The 14,757-nt window shown below is 32.9% G+C and overlaps 1 protein-coding gene across 1 annotated transcript in view; it reads left to right on the forward strand.

Moving 5' to 3' along the window:
* Positions 1 to 14,757, forward strand: part of LOC133171934 (huntingtin-interacting protein 1-like) — a 126,990-nt gene that overhangs the window by 49,539 nt on the left and 62,694 nt on the right. Inside the window, exons 12-14 of the mRNA XM_061306727.1 lie at positions 5,020 to 5,075; positions 5,176 to 5,248; positions 7,683 to 7,775. Of these exons, the coding sequence (XP_061162711.1) occupies positions 5,020 to 5,075; positions 5,176 to 5,248; positions 7,683 to 7,775 (222 nt within the window). The remainder of the gene's footprint in view (positions 1 to 5,019; positions 5,076 to 5,175; positions 5,249 to 7,682; positions 7,776 to 14,757) is intronic.

The raw sequence follows: 14,757 nt of genomic DNA on the forward strand, positions 1-14,757 counted from the left end.
TACTAATTGGCTTAGAATAATCAAACTTTGTCAGTTGATGCATCTTGGGTCCTTGGAGTACGACAACTGAAAAGTAGGTCACCATGACCTACTTTTGAAATTTTATGGTTATAATTTTAAAAATATTTTGGATATTAATTGGCTTAGAATCATCAAACTTAGTTGATGCATCATGGGTCCTCAGAGAATGACAAGTGATAAGTAGGTCACCATGACCTACTCTCAGGTACTAATTTGCTTAGAATCATCTTGGGTTCTCAGAGTGTTTCATCTAAAATGTAGGTCATGATGACCTACTTTTGGAATTTCAAGGCTTTATCTAAATATGCAGGATACTTAGAGGCTTCAAATAGAAGTGATAGGTTGTACAGATTATCAGAAGAGCGATTCAAGGCCCTTGGGCCTCTTGTTTTTCAAAATGAGTTAGAGGCATATTTTGAACAATTTAAGGCCAATGATCATCAAACTTTGTCAATTGATGTATCTTGGGTCCTCGGAGTACGATGACTAAAAAGTAGGTCACCTTGGTCTACTTTTTGAATTTGATGGCTAATCTTTTTCAAAACAATTAAGGTCATTAATTCGAATACTGAGAGGTTTAGAATCATTAAATCTTGTAAGATGATGCATCTTGGGGCCATAAAACATATTTATTAAAAAGAAGGTCATAATGACCTACTTTTTGAACTTTGCAGGCATTCGATTTCAAAGTGTTTTAGAGGCATAATTTGGACATTTTAAGGCCTATGATCATGAAACTTTGTAAGTTGATGCATCTTGGGTCCTCAAAAAACCTCAGCTAAAAAGTAGGTCACAGTGACCTTTTCAATTTGTATGACTATAAGGCCATACCAATTTCTAATATAGTTCGTCGGATTCGCCGCTTCTATTTACAACAAATCCAAATTATAATATTATAAAAAAAAAATCCGCGCGCGCGTCCAAAAATATCCGTATACAATTTTTTTTTCTCGACTTTTTACACAAAACGCACAAAAGACTTGGAAACTTGTTTGACAGAAGCGCGGGATTTAGAATGTTTGTAACAGTTTGTGAAGTTTTGCACGATGCCTGTGTAACTGTTCGTATGTACCAGGGGTGAGCAATTAGCATCTCCTGACGCCCGGGGCTACCATTTTTGCAGGTCGGGCTAGTGGTTTTCTGCAAGGAGGAATCCCGTCGGGCTAGTGAAAAATTTAACTACACACGCAATACATGACAAGCACAATCGGTATTTTCACTCATTTTTTTGCTATAAAATTCCCAACCAGTTAAAATTTTCCAGACAACATGCTCCGACTGTCAATAAATCTCCATAATCTTATTTGTTTTACAGTTCTATCTGACTATTTACTTCCAAAAACGATCGTTTTTTCCTAATCCGAATTTCCTCTATTCCTCCATTTATGGTAAATACATACAGATATCTCATTAAATTATTTACGATCACTCAATCAACTGAAAAATAAGTGTTTTGTGACTTACATAAAATATATTTCTAGTGTATTTAATGATTTAAGATGAAAACAAAATGAATTTAATTTCATTCTAAATGAGCTAGTGCAATGATCAGAAAAAGGAAAGATAATTTATTTAAATTCATTTTAATTTTCTTTCATAATAATTTATACATGATTTATATTGATAGTGAGAACTTTTAACTTTAATTTTAAAAAGAATGACCTCAGTACCCTGACTTTTTCAGCAATTAATTTCTTCTCAACATTAATTAGTATTTATTTTAATTTTTGCCCCTCTGTTTGGGCTAGTAACTTTTTACTTGGGGCTAGTAACTTTGATTGACTTACTTGATTTTTTTTATTGCACACCCCTGTGTACTATAGTTAAAAACAATGGGTACAAAGTAGTTCCATACACAGCAATAGAAATGGAAGCATAGGAGACGTTTGAAGCTTTGTTTGATGAAACAATAAAGAGAATATCATCAACATATGAAAAATATACACAAGGTTAAGTAAATATTGACCATATTTGTTCAATAAAAATTAAAGAAAATTCAAGAAGCGATGCAATTGTGATTTTGAAACCTGACATGACCTTAACAATTTGCAAAGAATTAAACAGAAAATTTGTAGAAATGAAACTACGTCTAAATTGCAAATGTTACGAGAAACAAAAGTAAGGCGCGTTTTCACATCTTATGAGTGCATAGAAAACGTTTTCTCTCCCAGAAAAAATAATAGGAAAAAGAGAACTTAGAAAATTTTGCCACCTGTATTAATTATATTTGCTCGCCTCATAATTTTGAAACCCGAATTGAAAAATAATATTTGTAAAATTATTTCGCTCGCTCGCCTCACTTTTTATTTTTGAAAATCCGAAGAACTATTTTACAAATTGGTGTGGCCTAATTAAATATTTCAGGCACTAATTGGCTTAGAATCATCAAACTTTGTCAGTTAATGCATCTTGGGTCTTTGGAGTAGGTTGACTGAAAAGTAGGTCACCTTGACCTACTTTTGAAAATTTATAGCTTTAATTAAATATTTCAGGTACTAATTGACTTAGAATCATCAAACTTTGTCAGTTGATGCATCTTAGGTCCTCGGAGTAGGTTGACTGAATAGTAGGTCACCGTGACCTACTTTTCAATTTATATGACTATAATTAAATATTTCGGGTACTAATTAAAATCATCAAACTTAGACAGTTGATGCATCTTAGGTCCTCAGAGAATGACAAGTGATAAGTAGGTCACCATGACCTACCCTCAGGTACTTATTGGCTTAGAATCATCTTGGGTTCTCAGAGTGTTTTATCTGAAATCTAGATCATGATGACCTGCCTTTGGAATTTCAAGGCTTTATCTAAATATACAGGATACTTTGAGGCTTCAAATAGAAGTGATAGGTTGTACAATTTATCAGAAGAGCGATTCAAGGCCCTTGGGCCTCTTGTTGAACTTATATTGGTGAATATTGCACTCATTGGCTGTACAAATGCACTCAAAAGCTCATGCATATACGAGTTAGCTGTACAAATGCACGAGCTTGCAAGTGTATTTGTACAGCAAATGAGTGCCAATATTCACCAACAGAAGTTCAATAACCCTATTTTATATATATATATATATATACGAGGGTTGTTCGTAAAGTTCGTGGACTTCTGTCATATCTTTTTTATTTAACGTCATATGTTATCCAAATTTGGTAGAAATATTTTAACAATAAATTTAAATGATTTGTATTAAATTTTTCAAAAATATCATGATTTATTTTAAACTTATACAGAATGAAAAACTGCAAAAATCGAATCGCGGCACAGGTCAAAATTTAGTAATTTACAAACAATACACAAAATACTCTCTGTTGTCATCTTCTCTGTAAAATGGAGCAAAAACGAAAAAATCCTAGATGGTTAAATTAAAAACTGTTACATCGATTCACATTCCAAATTATGGCTTAATATTTTGCTTCAGTAAAAAGAAATCAATTTGAGAAGATAGGTAGTCTTAATTGAAAACGACAAAACCGATGACGTTGTAGAACGTCACGGAGCAGCAGATACCGATGCAGTTTTGTGTTATACTCGGGTAAAATCCTGAATAAACGCTAAAAATGTTGGAGGAATCAGAAAATATGCCACAAGCGAGTAAAGTGCATGTGTGTAAATGGTGGAGGCGGTATTTGAGTGACAGAGACTCTGTATCGGACGAGGACAATCTGTGAAGAAACGGTATAACTGTAAAAATCTGAACGAAAACTTTTAAAATTTTGGGCGTCATGGAAAGACGTAGGCGCTTCAGAGTTGCTGATCTTGTGAAAGCACAGTTAAGCGGTAAAAGAAATTCAACATTAACAAAGGAAATTATAAAACGAGAACAATTGTTAGAAAAATAAATGTCAAGTGATTGAAAAAGGTTTTTAATACGTGGGTATTGGACTATACTGTATGAATGTATAAGTATAGAATTTTTAAGAAACTCTTGACGCTATGTTTTGACGTTAAATTGCTTTTAAGTGTGCGCCGTGGTTACAAAACATGTTGATTTTAAAATGGAGTAAATTAATTTCTATCAAATCGAATGGAATGAAATTTCACAGATCAACAAAACAAATATTTTTACACATGATATTGTGCTTATTCTAAATTTCTTGGAAGTAGTATAACAAAGATTGAGATCGTCCACCAACTTTTCGAACAACCCTCGTATATTTATATATATATAGTCGCCTGCGTGGCGCAGTGGTTAGAGCGTCTGCTCTAGAGTCGCAGAGTAAGGAGTTGATCCTTACATCGCGGGTTCGAATCCCACTGTGGGACGTGGAGACCGGTCCTTCGGATGAGACCGTATAAAGCGAGGTCCCGTGTCGCAGTAGGTGCTGGCACGAAAAAGATCCCTCACTGCTCAATGGCCATAAGTGCCGAGTATAGGACAAAATTTGCAGCTCTCCACTGGCAAGTGGTGGCGTCTCCATATGAGTGAAAATTTCTCGAGAGGTTGAACAACATACAAACAGAAAAATATATATATATATATATATATATATATATATATATATATATATATATATATATATATATATATGTATATATATATATATATATATATATATATATATATATATATATATATATATATATATTAAGGAATTGAAATGAAGAACTATTAGGGCTATTTTAGGATTTTCCTTTGATTTCAGCATTTTTTGAAAAAAGGAATTTTAGCAAAATTTTCAAATGTAGGATTTAAAAAAATTAAGAGCCATGGACAGCCTGTGAGACAATTCACAAAATTTTTTTTCACATTCTGCCATTGTTCATCATTCACTATTTACTGTTTACCAAGTTGCGTTGAGCATTCAAACACTATTCACTCCTTCACTCACTGTTCAAATGGAAAAAGTAGAACATTTCAGGGATTGTACCAATAGCCCAAGGACTAGTGCTTGACCATTTTAATCTAAATCCCTAATACATATTTGTCATTTTAGATTTTAAAAGTCTTCTAAGAAATAGGTAAAGGGTTGTACTAAGGATACATTTATTTTGTTTCAGGACAAATTTGATGCAGCATTTGGTAATGGTTTTGAACCTCCAGAAATTGATGAGAGGTAAAACTTAGTTGTAGAAATTCAATTAAATTATAGGAAAAAATTTAGGAAGGTAGTTTAAAATGTGATGAATTTTATTCAATCTTTAATTTTTCTTCAGGGATTTGCTTATTGAACGTTTGCAGAAAGAAATACAGTTTTTAAAATCTGAGATAGAGAGGATCAAATTTGAGGTAAATATCTCCGATGCATATTGAAGGTTCTTTGTTTGATTAAGTTTAGGTCTTTGATTGCAGTTATAAGATGAATATTAGTGTACTAGTCAAATCCCAAACTTCCTTGCTTTGCTGTTTTTGTATCATCTTGTTCTTAGCTCACAAGTGAGTTTTTCTGATCACTGTTCGTCCAGTGTCCTTCCATATGTCTATTTGTCTGTCTGGCTATCTGTCCATCTTAAACTTTACACATTTTCAATTTCTTCTCAAGAACCATTGACCAATTTTAATCAAAGTTGGTACAAAGTAATCCTAGGTTAAGGGGATTCTAAATTATTGAAATGAAGGGCCAAGCTCCCTTCCAAGGGAAGATAATCAAGAAAAGACAAAAATAGGTTAGGTTCATTAAAAAGTCATCTTCTCAAGAACCAATGGACCAGAAAAGGTGTAACTTAAGTGTAAGCTTCCTGAAAAAGTGTAGATCATAGTTCCAGGATAGGAGGGGGCCACAATATGGAATTAAAGTTTTACATTGATATATATATCCAAAATTTAGATAATGTCTCAGTAATCGGATAACAATATTAAAAAATTATGAAAAGAAAACACAAAAATCCTCCTTAAAGCTTTAGCGCTTTCATTTTCAATCTTCAGAAGCTTTACAAAAATGTGTACACAACAGTATCATAGTATAGACATTAAACGTTCTGCTTACCTTGACGTCACAATCACTTACTATGATGCTGTTGTGCATACACTTTTGTAAAGCTTCTGAAGATTGAAAATGAAAGCACTAAAGCTCTAAGGAGGATTTTTGTGTTTTCTCATTATATTTTTAAAGAAAAAAAAAGAAAAGGAAAAAAAAAAAAAAAAATATATATATATATATATATATATATATATATATATATATATATATATATATATATATATATATATATATATATTAGGGATGTCAAATCGGTCAATATTTGATAATCGGTTACTCGGATGATTTTCCGATCGAGTACCCAGGTACTCGGAAAAAGTGTGTATATATGTAAAAGTTTGTTGATTTATAGACCGTATAACCCATCGATATTTCCTTTCGTTTATAATGCATGTACATAATCATTGAGCCCTACGAAAATGATTTTTGTACTAAATTTATGTATCGAACACAAAAGACATGATCAATACACCAATGACTACAAAATTAATGCTTTACATTTCTGGTTAGGTAGATATTTTGATCAATGGAAGAGAAGGACGCAACTTTGTAATGATTAGACTAGTGAAAGAGAATATCGTCATGATCGCGAGTCGTATATTATTAACATTTCCAAATGTTTTCTTCATGATAACTCTGAAAGTTAATTATGACGATTTATTGTTACTATAGTATTTACAACTTCACCCGTCATGCATAAATTATCCCAAGTATCCAACTGCCGTTGATGCTCTGGCATACCCAACAAACTAGACAGTGATTCCTTAAATTTATGGTTATCCCCCCCCCCCCCCCCCCATATGCTAAATTTAATATGCAGAGCTGACTTTTAACATTTTTTTAAATCTTCGGTTATTTTTAAACATTTCTTAATTCACTTTTGAAGCGGTATTTCTACGTATGTCCGATTTCGCTACTGTATGCTAATTAGATAATTAATGGATCTAGTTAAACGATTGAAACATTGAAATCAAATAATTGAAGGCATGCAAAAATTAGGGTCCCAAGAGGTGAGGACAGCTGTGATTGATCATGGTAATTACTGTATATACATTGACTCAGCCACAGGCGATAATGGGTATTAACTGGAGAATGTGACGCTAATTACTGTATAGACATGGACAGTGCATATTTAAATAAAAGTTTTTAATAAATATATGCACTTTGAAATAGGAAAAAATATACATCCGAGTAACCGATTTTAGTATTCGACACTCGGACGTTCGATCGAGTACCCGGTTAACCGGGTACTCGTTGACATACCTCTTTTATATATATATATATATATATATATATATATATATATATATATATATATATATATATATATATATATATATAGCTTTTCTGCTCCAGTGCACGTGCTTCTTAGGAAGAAGATTTAAAAAATATATATATATATATATATATATATATATATATATTTATATATTTATATATTTATATATATATATATATATATATATATATATATTTTAAATCTTCTTCCTAAGAAGCACGTGCACTGGAGCTGAAAAACTGAAACTGATGTGAAAAACTTCCTGAGGTGGGGTACATTATTTTCTTGAGGTGGTGTAGATTATAAAAAATCTCAAATCATGGCCCTGGAGGTAAAATGGGGCCACAATAGAGGATCAGTTTTTGCTTTGAAATATATAGGAAAATCTTTAATATCTGATGCAGAAAGCTGGACCAAGTGACTCAGGTGAGCATTGTGGCCCATGTGCCTCTTGTTTAATCTAGGATGCAAGAATAATTGCTGCGCAGAAGGAGGAAATTGCAAAACTTGAAAAAATTCTGTCAGAGTTGAGACTATCTGCAGATAAAGCAATGAAGGTTGGTAGCATAATATCATTTATTATATTACAATAACTTGAACATGTGTAAAAACTTGTGCAAGTTTTAATTATTTTTTAAAATGTGTGAAAAAAGTTTTTGTTGTACATAGTACAGATTCATTTTTTTTTCAAACCATTGCCACCATAGTTGGGTTTATGCCACAGTAAAGGATGAAAGTTTATAAAGTTAATGACAGATTCAGGTTTTTTTTTTCAAATTATTGACACCGTAGTTGGATTTATGCCACAGTAAAGGATGAAAATTTACAAAGTTAATGTCTAGGAAAAAATCCCTAGGGGTAAGGTCGGCCCATAGTAGTGCGTCAAAGTTTTAAACAGTGAAACCTGTCTTATTCCACATGCTGCGGGAAATGAGATCAATGTCGAATTAGACAGTGTGTCGGATTACAGCTGTACCCAGTGTTGAATATTTCTTAGCATTAAGATTAGTGTCAGATGACTTTAAAAAAAAAATTTCATGAGGTTTAGAGTACACATGTATTTAATTGTCAAAGTGTTTGCACAATTGTGTGTTTCTTTGTTGTATAAAATATACATTCATTCATTGATTAGCATTTCTTTGAGTATTATTAAACTCTGTAGTAATATACAATGATTTTTTTTAATGGACAAAACAGATGGAACTGCCGATTGCTTAGAGATGTTGCAATTTAATTTTTAGCATTTTACTAAAACATTAGATATTAAAGAAAATATTTCATTAACATGTACATTCTTTACACAGTGTTTTTTTTTCTACACTACATTTCTCTCCAATTTTTCTCCATTATTTACTACTCAACATAGACTGTGCTATTAATACCATCAAGCCACTTTTCATACAAATGGGACAAAATTCTAAAACATTGTGATTGGGATTGAGTTTTCATCAAACAGATGTAATATTTTGAAATTTAAATGGCAACTTAAAGTGGTATTTTTTGCTTCCGGCAAATCTTTTATGTGCACAGCCTCGTTTAATCCAGTGTATATTAACCCTGAAATAAAAATTTTTCAATTAGACAAGATGTTGCATTCAACTTGTGTATTGTCTACATGTTACACAGTAGCTTCGCCGTACTCATTGTTTTTCCCGAGGCCTGGCTTTATGAAGGACTCTGATTGCAAGCAAGTGTGATTTTAATTTCAAGCTAAAAATCTTGTTTATTCCATAAGGTAAAGGTGATCAAAATTATCATGTACCCTTCTTATTTTCTATCGCATGAATACTATTTTTTCAATGCAAGAATAAAATTGATAACAACATAGGGAATTGATTGCCTAATTTATAAATTAAACAAGATGTGTTTGTGAAACACTGATGCCCGCGTATGGCAACTTATAGCAAAGGTTAAACTTTCTCAAATGCAAATCAAATATGTTGTTACCCAAAGTAAAGGTCTTGTCTCGAGGAATATACCTGTGAAATATGAAAGTCCTAGCAGCAAACATTGAATAGATATGGAAAAGGTTAAAGTTTTACAAAAGTAATTCAAACATCAAGGTCAAGGTCAAATGGTCAAAATTAATGGTGCCTAAGGAAAGGCCTTCTCACAAGAAATATACAGGTGAAATATGAAAGCTGATGCACCAATCGTTCATAAGCTATGATCAAGGTTAAAGTGTTTCAAAAGTAGTTCAAACTCCAAGGTCAAGGTCAATGGATTACAATTGTTGGTATCCAAAGGAAGGACATGTCACAAGGAAAAAACATGTTAAATATGAAAGCCCTAGCAACAACTTTTCAAAAGTTGTGTCCAAGGTTAAAGTTTTCCAAAAGTAAGTCAAACTCCAAGGTCAAGGTCAAAGGGTCCAAGTTGTTGGATCCAAAAGATGGTCTTGTCACAAGGATTACATACGTGAAGTATGAAAGCACCAGCACCAGCTGTTCAAAAGTTATGGCCAATGTTAACGTTTTACAAAAGTAGGTCAAACTCCAAGGTCAAGGTCAAAGGGTCAAAGTTGTTGGTATCCAAAGGAAGGTCTTGTCACAAGGATTACATATGCTAAGTATGAAAGCCTTAGCACTAACCGTTCAAAAGTTATGGCCAATATTAAAGTTTTTCAAAAGTAGGTCAAACTTCAAGGTCAAAAGGTCAAATATGGTGGTACCCAAAGAAAGGTCTTGCCACAAGGAATACACATGTGAAGTATGAAAGCCCTAGCACCAATCGTTCAAAAGTTATGGCCAAGGTTAAAGTTGGGAAAAATTTTGCAAAACTGGGTCAAACTCCAAGGTCAAGGTCAAAAGGTCAAATATGGTGGTACCCAAAGAAAGGTCTTGTCACAAGGAATACACAGGTGAAATATGAAAGCCATAGCTCTAACCAATCAAAAGTTATGGGCAATGTTAAAGTTTTTGCGGACAAACAGATAGACAGACAACTAGACAGACGGATGGACAGGGCAAAAACTATATACCCTGAATCTTTGATACGGGGGCATATAAACTGATCATTGATTGCCTAATTTATAAATTGAAAAACTGATCATTTATTGCTTACATAAACATTTTCAAACTTGTACATATAATGAACTACTCTCTAAGTAGACCAATATTATAGCTAAACGGGAAATTCATGTTACCTTGCCAGCGGCTAATTACAGAACACTCGTGTAATTATGTCTGATTACCCATGTGAAATAATAATGTAATTATCTAGTTTTGTTGACAAAAAAGCGCACGAATTCAGAATGTACAGTGGTCGGAATATACAGTGTTTTATTTTATATGAATTATAAAAAAAAAAATGGGAATAAAATATGAGGTCGGAAAGTCCAGTGTGCCGGATTGCACAGTTGTCTGATTGGACAGTGGGCACTGTATCTAGGAGTATGTGCAGGAAAAATTTTTAAGAACAGAAAGTTAGGCCACAATATAAATCATTTGATATTAAGCTCACCTGAGCTGAAAGCTCAAGTGACCTATTCTGATCACATTTTGTCTGTAGTCCCTCTGTCTTTCGTCCGTCAGTCTGTAAACTTTTCACATTTTCGACTTCTCCAGAACCAGTGGGCCAATTTCAACTAATCTTGTCACAAAGTATCCTTGTGTGAAGAGGATTCAAGATTGTTCAAATGAAAGGCCACACCCTCATTCAAGAGGGGATAATTCAAATTGTTTAAATGAAGACACCTGGGGGAAGGGTGGGGCCCCAATGGGGGATCAAAGTTTAACATAAGATTATATAGGAAAAATTTATATATTTCTTTAAAAATCTTCTCAAGAACAGCAAAGCCATAAGAAGTCATATTGATATGGAAGCAGATTCAAGTTTGTTCAAATTATGACCCCCTGGGGATAGGATGGGGCTTCAATGGTGGATCAAAGTTTTACATAGGAATGAATATATTGGAAAAATCTTCTCAAGAATAAAAAAAGCCATTTTTAGTCATATTGAAATGGAAGTATCCTCAGGTAGTGTAGTTTCAAATTGTTTAAATCATGACCTCCACGAGGGTAGGGTGGGGCCACAATGGGGGATCAAATTTTTACTAAGGAACATTTAGGAAGAAATCTTCTCAAGAACAGAAAAGCCATGTTTAGTCATATTTATATGGAAACATCCTCAGGTAGTGTAGATTCAAGTTTATTCTAATGATGACCCCTAGGGGTAGTGAGGGGCCACAATGGAGGATCAAATTTTTACAAAGAAATATATATAAGAAAAAATCTTTAAAAAATCTGCTGCTCAAGAACTGCAAAGCCATTTGTTACATTGATATGGTAGCATCCTCAGGTAGTTTAAACTTTAAGTCCCCCTTGTAAACTTTTCATTACTGAACTGGTTTGTGCTTTTTCTTAGCCAATGTGCTCAGGTGAGTGATGTGGCCCATGGGCCTCTTGTTTGTAATATGATGTTTTGGGGTTTCTCCAACACTGAAGAGTTTCACAAAGTTATGCCCCAGGGTGTAAAATGTATCATCCAAACCCATCCCAGGGAAATGAATACTGTAGATTCCTAAATATACGCGAGGAATAAATTATCGCTTAATTATGCGAGAAGCACCACTCGCGAAATAAAATTACACGCTTTTATTTTTATGGTGCTTTAATGTATGTAAAATCTCTAGATAAATCACCCATTTGCGAATTATTTTTCTCGCAATTTGACGCCCCTGGGCCATTTCGCGATATCGCGTAAAATAAGGAATCTACAGTAGTTACATTCAGTAAATGTTTTTTTCCACTGGCTTTGAGTGGTGAACTTAATAAACTTGGATTAAATTTCAATTCAATATGAAAACTCATTTTCAAATTAATTTGAAATTTAAACTCAACTTTAAAGTAAACTCAATAAGAAACTACAGTGACTGTCAAACCTCATTATCTAGAACTCAATGGAACTGCGCAAGTGAATTAAGGCTAGGTATAGGCATTTCTATGCAAATAAGCTATTAAAAATGCATAAGTTTTATATTTTTTATACAGAGAATGTTTGAATTTATTTTCTTATATTTAGTACCCACAACATATTAAAGCTAGTGTACATTATGACATCATATTATGACATCATTGTTCTTTGCCACTCAAGGTAATAAAATGTATCAACAAAACAATATCAGTGCAAGAGCATATCCTATTTAATTTTAAATAAATAATGTATAATATAAAGAAGAATATTATAAAAATCAATAAAATCACACCAAAAATCCTATGCTTTTTCTCATTTGATAAAAATTTGAGGAAACTTACATTGGACCGTGAATTCTTACCCTGTTTCAACTCAGAACTTTAGAATAGTAACTAAACAATTGCACTGTCAACATTTGTGCAGCAATATCATAAAGCCTTGGAATATCCTGCTACTATACCTTGTTTCTGTAAAACAAAGTAAGGTATGCCCTTGAGTCAAAACTATTCTGTTGATGTTTCTTATAAACTATGAAAATATGAACGATGACGTCATAATATGATGTCATAAAATGCACTGGTTATCACATGTCATGGGTCAACTTTGTATTAGAAAACAAATTTTAACTTTTTTTGTACAATAGGTTCAGCTCTTATGCTTTAATTAGTTTATTTGCATAGAAACGTCTATACTTAGCCTTAACTCACTTGTGTGAGAAAAAACTTCAATTGAGATATCCGAGAGTTTGAGATATTGATGGTAAAATACTTAAAGAAAAAATGCCTAGGACTTCCAAATCACTTTGACATACCCATAGTATTCAAAATACCAGAGGTTCAACTGTACTCTATAATAAACAAATGGCCCAAAGGCCTTAATGGTCACCTGAGTATAATGAAACGATCCATAGAGTAAAACAAAATAAGCTGATAAATGAAGCTATATTACCCAAAATAAAGAGAAAAAGGATGATCAGGGATCAGCAAAATATTAATTTAGTACTTAGTAACAAATCTTAAAGTTGATCTATTTATTTTCCTGTACTTTCCCCCATTTGTCATTATCCTCATGCAGACTAAACAAAACAATAGTTCTAGAGCCTATTTAAGTTAATACATTTCATTCACCCTCACATTGGCCTCTCTTAGTCTTTGAAGATTATTTAATGTACAAAGATACAGTATATTTTTTTTTTCATTTATATATTATTTAAAAGTCTACCTGACCATTAAAACTATGAAAGTACTTTTTGTATTAAATATTATAAAATTCTTGTTTAATTCTGTTATTTAAATGACCTTTTAACAGGCATGTTTTTTTCCGCTTTAAAGCGGAATTCTGTTACTCAGATTTGCTCAATCTGCTTTGAAATTCGTATTCTGTTTTTTTAAGTATCTCAATATTTTGCAGTTATACCATTTTTGTCTGTTTATCCCTACTTTATGGATTAAATGTAATGTGCAATTTCATTGGTTCTTGGATTTTAGAAACATTGATTCAACCAATCATTCGAAGTTTTACTAGAAGCATCGATTGGGGTTAAGGATCCAAAAATTGTACAATGTAAATAAAAAGTCTAGAGAGACAAAATTGGTAAAGATGTTGTTTGAAGTGTTTATTCAGCCAGTTGATAAAAGATTTACTTGTCAATGAAGTGTCGATTATTGTAACAGATGAAATTAATGAAATAACAGTTGAAAGATGAAGTGAATTGTTAAACAAAAGTGTCAAAGACTACGGTAAAACGTTGATAATAAGTAACATTTGTAAAAAAAATTTCCTTAAAAGAAGATAATTTCAGAGTGAAAACTAAGTGCGAGGAAATGCTCAGAATGAAGGATTTTGCACCATTTACCTCAGACTCCCAGACCCCCGGCCTATTTGGGGATGTCTATAAATATGCCTTTTTCATTAGACTTTAGAATCATGTCTGTTTTAAGTAACATTATTTACAGTCATAAACTATCATAGATGAATTCTAAGGGGGATAACTTCTTTCAGTAGAAATTAATACATTGACCAAATAGTACAGAATTTCAAAATCTGGTAAAAACATCCTTGCTTATTACAACTTTATATACATTTGTTTTCCTCCTATATGCCCAGGAGCAGAGAAAAAGATTTTTAAAGAAATAATCCATTTGCACTATAGATTTAATATAGCCCCACACTAAAACCAGAGCCCCTGAGCCAGGGGCCAAGACATCTAATTTCGGAAGAGGCACCCTTGTTCATGATAAACATGTACTTAGTATGTTTCCTTAATAACAATGGGCAAAGAAGAAGATTTTCAAAGAAATAATGCATTTCTACTATATACTCAAAAGAGCCTCACCCTAACACAAAAACCCCTGACCTCAGGGTTTATCTGCTTTATATGCAGGGGAGAGAAGATTTTTAAAGAATAAATGCATTTTCCCTATTTGATTAGTAGAGCCCTGCCCTAACACCAGAACCCTGACGCAGGGGTCAAGATATTCACAATTTTGGAAGAGGCGCCCTTGCTCATTATAAATGTATATGTGGTTAATCTGCTAAATACCTAGAAGCAGAGAAGATTTTCAATAGAATAATGCACTTTCACTATATAATCAATAGACCCCCCCCCCCCCCAACCCCTTACCC

The sequence above is a fragment of the Saccostrea echinata genome, unplaced genomic scaffold, assembly GCF_033153115.1.
Source record: "Saccostrea echinata isolate AGI-Se365-2 ecotype Australia unplaced genomic scaffold, CSIRO_AGI_Sech_v1 ptg000054l, whole genome shotgun sequence".
Classification (NCBI taxonomy): Eukaryota; Metazoa; Mollusca; class Bivalvia; order Ostreida; family Ostreidae; genus Saccostrea; species Saccostrea echinata.